Genomic DNA, 7,229 nt, shown 5'->3' on the forward strand with positions numbered 1-7,229 from the left:
AATAGGAGCTGCTGCTTGATAAGCCCTTGTGCTGTAATAACAACGGAGGCTGTATTGTGATACCCTCTCAGTAAGTCATTTTTTGATACGCAGAAAACTAAAATGTTGATTTGAGAATAAAATAAAAAATACATTCACTGCTGCGTCTTTCCATTGCAAATTTTTAGCACTGGAAAAACATTCAAGTTTGATTTTTTTTTTCTTTGAGCCCGTTGCCTCACGTGCTTTGTGCACTGTTGTCAAAATATTCATCACTGCCAGTATTCTCGCTAAAAATAGTCAGCTTCTCCAGTGCTAGTATCTGTACTTCAGCCTGGTGTGGGAAAAACAGCAGCACTGTCTCAGCTACTTCCCAGCACAAATAAGGGATTTGGGCAGGGGCTGTGGGCAGGCTTGGCTCGATACGAGCTGCGATACGAGCCTCGCGCCGCCTGACGGAAAGGCTGCGGTACCGGTCGCGCGGCACGCGTTCCGGCCTGCCGCTGCCGGTGCTTAGCTGGAACAACACACGCCTGCCAGCTGTACCTTCGTTCCTTCAGTTCAGGACATTGGGATATCGCATGTCGCGGGCACGCAGCGGTGTTGCGCACTCTCCGGCCGTGACGCGATCCGCACTAATGAAGTGGGATGAGAGGCCAGCGTGTCCTGTCTTCCAGTGCCTTTGTCTGAAGCCTAGCTGGTGCCGGCGAGGTGGCCGTAAGAACTGTTGTGCCGGCCTGGCTCCGAGGAATCGGCGCGTAGTGGTTGCTGCCTCGCTTGCGAGGATTCCCGCTGGGACGTGGGAGTTGGTTCGTGTGGTCGCAAAGAACATCCCGTAGTGGAATTTGGGTAGGCTGGAAGTCACACCTGAGTTTCCCTACCGTGGCTATCCTTGGAAATTCCCCCAGAGTGTGGCCCGCCCCCTCTGGAACAGTGTGGACAGTGGGCACTTCATTTCCAGGGCGGATTGTTGGAAGTCGGGCGGGAGCTTTAGATGTATTTTGGAAAAGAAATGATCCTTTTGTTGCTTGAACGTTGCCTTAAATATTTTCCTGCTGGCGCGTACACGTGTTTTCTGTGTTTTCCTGTCGCTTTTCATTGGTCTGGGTGCTTGGCATTCGCTGACCTGGTGAGGTCTGGTTTTGGCAACGCGTTTGTCACGTCTGCGTACAACGGAAACGGCGTTTGGTGCTCCCGTAGTTGTTGCCATCAGCAGAGCTCCTCTGCTGCAGTCAGGGTAAGGCTACCCGGGGCCTTCAGGTGCGGCCTTCCCTCGGGCCGGCCTGACGCAGAAGCAGGGTGATGAGCGATTCGGCACGTCTTTAATTACCGCGTTTCTTAATTGCAGACTTTGAATCAAAGGTGCAGCCATGAAAGATCCGAGTCGCAGCAGTACTAGCCCAAGCATCATCAGCGAAGATGTGATTATAAACGGTCATTCTCATGAAGATGACAATCCCTTTGCGGAGTACATGTGGATGGAAAATGAAGAGGAATTTAACAGGCAGGCAAGTCGTTTCCCTTGATATATGTATTGTGATGTGGCTTAGGATTTTCAGCAGAAGGGAGAGGTGCTGTGGCTTAGCAACCAGGGCACAAGACTGGGAATCCTTTAGAGACAAGGTTTGTACACTTGCTAGAATAATCCTTGGGAACAGACAGGTCTCAGTTTTTCTGGCAATAAATACTTATTTTCTGTAATCTTGGTGGAAATTAAGGGAAGCGTGGTATGTTCTAACTCATCCATTCCTTCCCTGATTCTGCAGAAGGGAGGGAAAAAGCCATAGTTGACAGACTTGTTCAGCCTGGAGAAGAGAAGGCTCCAAGGAGCCCCCATTGCAGCCTTCCAGTACCTGAAGGGGCTACAAGGAAGCTGGGGGGGCCTTTTTACAAGGGCCTGTAGTGACAGGACAAGAGGTAACAAGTTTAAATGGAAAGTGGGGAGGTTTAGATTAGATATCAGGAAGAAGTTCTTCCCGCAGAGGGTGGGGAGGCACTGTGATAGGTTTCTCAGAGAAGCTGTGGATGCCCCATCCCTGGAAGTGTCCAAGGCCAGGCTGGATGAGGCTTGGAGCAACCTGGTCTAGTGGAAGGTGTCCCTGCCCATGGCAGGGGGGTTGGAACTGGATGGTCTTTAAGGTCCCTCACAATCCGAACCATTCTGTGATTCAATGATTTTACGTGGCCATTTGGAAGGGATGGGTTGAGGCTGCTGAGCTGCGGGGTTTTCCATGGGCAAGCGTCCTGGCTGTGGTAGTTCTGAGCCGGATCCGCCCGGATGCATACCTGCCTCAGCAGGGCTGTTCTTCCCAAGGGAGTGGGGTGACTGTTGCTTCATCCTTGAGTGTCTTTCAGCTGGCCTTCGCAGTCGGGCTGGAAGGAGGCCTTAACTGCATCTTCAATCTGGACGTGGTTTTCTCTCCTGTGGAGGCTGGGAACAGCCTACCTCTTTCCTCTGCCCCTTTCTTAATCAAACCTCGATGTCTGTACTCAGTAGCTGCCTTCGCTGCCCTCCAGCACAGTATGGCTGAGCTGCTGCAGTAGGATACATCTGTGGCTCTCCAGGGCACAGAACTGGTTGGAAATTCGGGTTGCTCACAAATTCCACACTCTTGTGCATATGCCAGGATGGACTCGGGGTCGTTCCCTGTTCAGTGGGTTTCTCCTCCTGGGATCTGTGCTGCAGCTAGCGTACAGGGCGTGTGGTTCTCGGGGAAGGAGCCCAGAGTTGTGCTACGAATAAACTGTTTTTTAGGTGTGGGCTCTGTTTTCAAAGGAGGACAGATGGGGGAGCATGGGGGGAGAATGGCCTTACTCAGGCAGGCGAACACCACGTGGCAGCCTGGTCGCCTGCTGCTACAGGCACATCTCTGTGGGAATCTGGACAAGTTCAACTTGGGCTAGAAAATACAAACAGGCAGTATTCATTTCAAGAGACAAGGGAAATGAAATGTTATTTGGTATCTCTGGAGCTGCTGTTGGAGGCCCCTGTAGGAGTACAACCCTGTAACAGAAAACCTGGAGCTGGGCAACCCCTGCTGTAATAGTAGCTTGTGGCTGACCTGCCGTTTCCCCGCAGGCAGGACGGGGACGGTGCCTGACCAGGAGGATTGATGGGAGACCGCCCTCTGTGCTGGAGTGCTTTACTGGGGAAACCAAGTCATGTTCCTTGTGGAGATTGAATTGTCTGGGCAGCAGCTTAGAGCAGGTGGTGGTGAGTCCTGGTCCCCAAAGCCGAGCGCGGAGTGAGCTGGAGAGGACTGCAGACTTGGATTTTACAGAAATCATGGACTCTGTCATTAACTCTTTTAATTTGTTATATGTAGTATGTAACTGAATTTCCACTTTAGGATTGAGTATGTGTCTGATTTCAGAGTGAAGCAGAGATAGGAAAGCTTATTCCAGCTTCTGCTGAGTGAACTTTTAAATCTGTCCTGAATCATTTTTCCGCTCCTAGCAAGTCATTTGCACCAGCTTCTATTTCCCTGCTTTCCACTCCGAAGTACTGCAGTGCAGGGCATGGAAAACTTGTGGGATGAACTCCCTCCAGGGCTTGTTTACTGAACAAGCAAGCAAACTCTCCTTTAATCCCCGCAATGCGTGTCAGTTCTGCATCGGTTGATTTGTCCTGCTTACAGTGCAGCAGGTCAGCATCCTGACAGCTGCTAACGTCGTCTGGAGTTCGTAGACCCACACTGGGGCAACGCGTGTTCTGCAGCCGAGGAGCTGCCGCTTGTTCCGAGTGCCAGCTGTGGTTATTTTTTCCCCAAGAGTCTTGTAGGACACTTTCCTGGCTGCGAGTGCTGTCCCCGCTTCCCATCCTCATACTCGGTGACTTCAGTCCAGACGGGTTGGTACAACGGAAATTTGACTGGGAACCAACACTTTCCTTCTCTTTCAGCTCCTAGCAAGCTGCAAGCCGAACAGGGGGGCCGGGGGGACGTCCTGCTATTCACTTTTGACTGCAGCCCAGGTTCCCGGGACAAAGCACCTTTCCACACGGCTGCCCGCAGCACAAGCGTGGTGTTCTGCGGGAAGTCCTGCTGCGGAGCTAGAAGGAAGCTCAGCTGGGTGCACCAATGTTGGAGTAAGGACACAAGCTCTCAGCTAATTTCTTGATTAAGCGGTTTCTTCTCGTTGTGTAGATTGAAGAGGAGTTGTGGGAAGAAGAATTTATTGAGCGCTGTTTCCAGGAGATGCTGGAAGAAGAGGAGGAGCACGAATGGTTTATTCCTGCCCGTGATCTCCCACAAACAATGGATCAAATCCAGGACCAGTTCAATGACCTTGTTATCAGTGACAGCTCATCACTGGAGGATCTGGTGGTAAATTCAGTTTCTCATCATATTTCTACAGCTTGACATCTCTCTTTGGCCGAGGCTGATTTTTGTGGCTGATAATGGGAGGAGAAAATCCTTCAGCCGCAGGCCAGAGACTTAAACCGTGCCTAGCTGCGGTGGAGGGGAAAGGTGGAACGGTTGGGTAAGGGATGTTTCCTCCAGTGGTTTTCTTCGTGATGGCGTGGTGCCTTTCCTAGCCCACAGCATAAATTCAGGTGGCCTGGGGTACGCATGCGGTGTTACGGAGAACGGCCGAGAGCGAGGCGTGCTCGCCCTGCGAAGTGCAGAGGTTTCGTTCGGTGTCTGTCAGCACCTCGTGCTGGGTAGGTGCGAGGTTTGGATGAACCATAGCGGATCTCGTTGTAGAAATCCTAGGGAGGAGGGAAGCAGCTGAACCGTGATTGTTACCCTGTTGCTGTATGACTCCTGCCTGGAATTTAACTACAAGGGAAGGGCAGTGTCTACGGATTTTCCCCTAACAAAAATCAGAGCACACAAAAACCCCAAATCGTCACGTCGCAAACTGCTGTGAAATTCAGATGCAAACCCCGACCTTTCCAAGCTTAAGCAGCTGCAGGCAGCGGTTTTAGACTCAGTTCAGAAAACCCAAAAGCCTAATCCCACATTTCTGTAAGATAGAGCTCATTTTGGAGGTGCTGCCTGCCCACCTGTAACTGGGATTTGTAGAGCAGCAGCTGGCCAAGCGGGAGGACTGGGTAGTCCCAGGCATGGAGATTTTAAACATCAGTACGGTGCTCAAATACGTTACTTTCTCAGAAGTGGCTTAAGCTCCTGGAGCAAGTCTCCTCTTGCTAAATAAGCAAGCTCTAAAAACCTCATGGCACGTTTTAATGGCTCAACTGCAGAAGAAGCTATTTCAGCATTAATTGAAGTTGCTGTGTTTGATGCCTGTCTGTGGCTTTCTTGTTCCCTGCGCCCTTGGCTGACTGAAACGTCCAGGTGGTGCTGAGGAAGGATGGATAATTCAGGTGCCAGCACAGGGCACTGGGATTTCCTAGTGACTATAGAGACTTTGGTACATGCAAAACCTATTTTTTTTAATATATTTTATATTATTACCATATATCTAAAATATTACATTATTGTCCTATATATAGCATTTTTGTTTGCCTGTTCTTCTATTCCATGCCTGTTACACTCAATCCATAACCTGTTCCTGACGCTGTCATCCTAGAATTGTGCTCAGCTTTAGATTGGCAGATGAAAGTGATGATTCTCTTTTTCCCTCCCCCAGGTCAAGAGTAACCTGAATCCAAACGCAAAGGAGTTTGTTCCTGGGGTGAAGTACTTAAATATTTGAGTAGACTGGGCCCTATCTTGGTGGATGTAGCACAATTTCCACACTGTGAAGCCAGTATTAGAAGATTTAATTGTAAAAGCTCTCTCTTCTTGTCACTGTGTTACACTTATGCATTGCCAAAGTTTTGTTAGTCTTGCATGCTCAATAAAAGTGCTGAGACTGTTACTAAGTACATCTGTCACAAGTGTAATGGAGCCGTGATTGGAGCCTGGCTCTCTGGAAGGAGGCGGCCAGCGAGGTAAGAACCACCAGTCAAGTCGAGACAAAGTACCACGTCCACAAATCCTTCTGCAGACTCTGTCTTCTTAAACAGGACTTGGCGTTTGCTCCGGATGGTCTGTTTATAACTAGAGATGTGTTAACTGGTGCTCGGCTGCACCTGATAATGCCTTAACTTCAAAATGAAAGAGGATATCGGATTGTTATGCAAATTAGCTAACTTTTTGAACTATCGGTGTTGGTACTAACGTTAATTTTGCCCCCTTAAAAACTTCGTGCTCCTTCTAAGCAGCATGAGCTTTAACAGCAACTTTACAGACCTGCACGGAGTCGTAGATCTCGGCTGCCGAGCTAACATCCGCGCGCTGGGAAGGAGGGGACTCCCCGCGCTCCGCGGCCTCTTACCGCGTTCGACACGTTTCGCTTCCTGACGGCAGAGGCGATTTCTTCCAAGGACCCTGACCCCTACGTAGCGCTGCCTGCGTAACTTGGCGTACGACTTCCTTCTGGCCGGGTTCCACCGGGAAGCCCCAGCGTTAGTGATGGGAGTGGTGCTTTGCCCTTGCTTTGTTTAATCATCACTACACGATAGTCTACAGCACAACTACTTCTTGTTTGGGTTTTGTTTTTTTTTTTCCCCCTTTTAATAAAGCTAGAACAGTTTTGGCTTCTTAAACTTCATATTTGGGTAGGTTAAGCTGCCATACGTGTTCAGTGTGAATAGTGTTTAAGTTGAAAATATTGTAAAAAAATTATATTTTTTCAAAAATATTTAAAAAAATAAATAATGGTAGAACTGACGTGGTGGCTGGCTCGTCACTCCCGCGGGGACGCGCCTCAGCGTGCATCTCCCGGGTAGAGAGGAAGGGGTGAGCGTATGGGTGCGGTGCCTGGGAGGCTGTCGGTGACGGGAGACCCCAGAGTGCTCCTCTGAGGTGGGACTGCTCCTCCATTCCTTTCCTCCCGCTTTCCCTGTTGGCCTGGGTGTGTTTTCCGTGGTTCCCGCTGCCGCTGGTCGAGGTTTGCAGCTGAGGGCACTATGGAACCTGCCGCTGGAGGCCAAGAGGCCTGGGGTGCTCTTGGCCTCCAAACCCAAGTGTTGTGGGGACGAGCCCTCGGAGACCAGCCTGATCCACTCTTGCCTCATAGCTTTGCCCAGCCTCACCGTTCCTCTACGTTTTACGTTCTTTAAGCTCATATTTAGCCTGGAGGAAACGCGTGGGGAGTTGTGCAGCACGGCGAGCGAGAGGAGCAAGACGGAGCTGTCACGCCGGTATCGGCCTGCGGCACAGCCGCATCGCGCGTCGCTCTTGCTCCGGATGGGTAGGGGAATTCAGCCAGACCTGCTCATTTTGCTGTTGCTCTGCAAA

At 50.4% G+C, this 7,229-nt stretch overlaps 1 protein-coding gene across 1 annotated transcript; it reads left to right on the forward strand.

The window, feature by feature from the left end:
- The first annotated feature begins 1,319 nt into the window (after window positions 1-1,319).
- On the forward strand, window positions 1,320-6,659 carry PAIP2 (poly(A) binding protein interacting protein 2). Its single transcript, XM_010150774.1, has 3 exons — window positions 1,320-1,487; window positions 4,125-4,304; window positions 5,575-6,659. The coding sequence occupies exons 1-3, from the start codon at window positions 1,350-1,352 to the stop codon at window positions 5,638-5,640; spliced, it is 384 nt and encodes a 127-aa protein (XP_010149076.1). The 5' UTR covers window positions 1,320-1,349; the 3' UTR covers window positions 5,641-6,659.
- The last annotated feature ends 570 nt before the right edge of the window (window positions 6,660-7,229 follow it).

Source organism: Eurypyga helias, unplaced genomic scaffold (genome assembly GCF_000690775.1).
Source record: "Eurypyga helias isolate BGI_N326 unplaced genomic scaffold, ASM69077v1 scaffold35584, whole genome shotgun sequence".
Classification (NCBI taxonomy): domain Eukaryota; kingdom Metazoa; phylum Chordata; class Aves; order Eurypygiformes; family Eurypygidae; genus Eurypyga; species Eurypyga helias.

Bases quoted from the DNA above. Each gene is read 5' to 3' on its own strand.
- PAIP2 (XM_010150774.1), top strand. From the start codon at position 1,350: ATGAAAGATCCGAGTCGCAGCAGTACTAGCCCAAGCATCATCAGCGAA. The intron at 1,488-4,124 runs GCAAGTCGTTTC...CTCGTTGTGTAG, and splicing joins AAGAGGAATTTAACAGGCAG to ATTGAAGAGGAGTTGTGGGA. The intron at 4,305-5,574 runs GTAAATTCAGTT...TCCCTCCCCCAG, and splicing joins CATCACTGGAGGATCTGGTG to GTCAAGAGTAACCTGAATCC.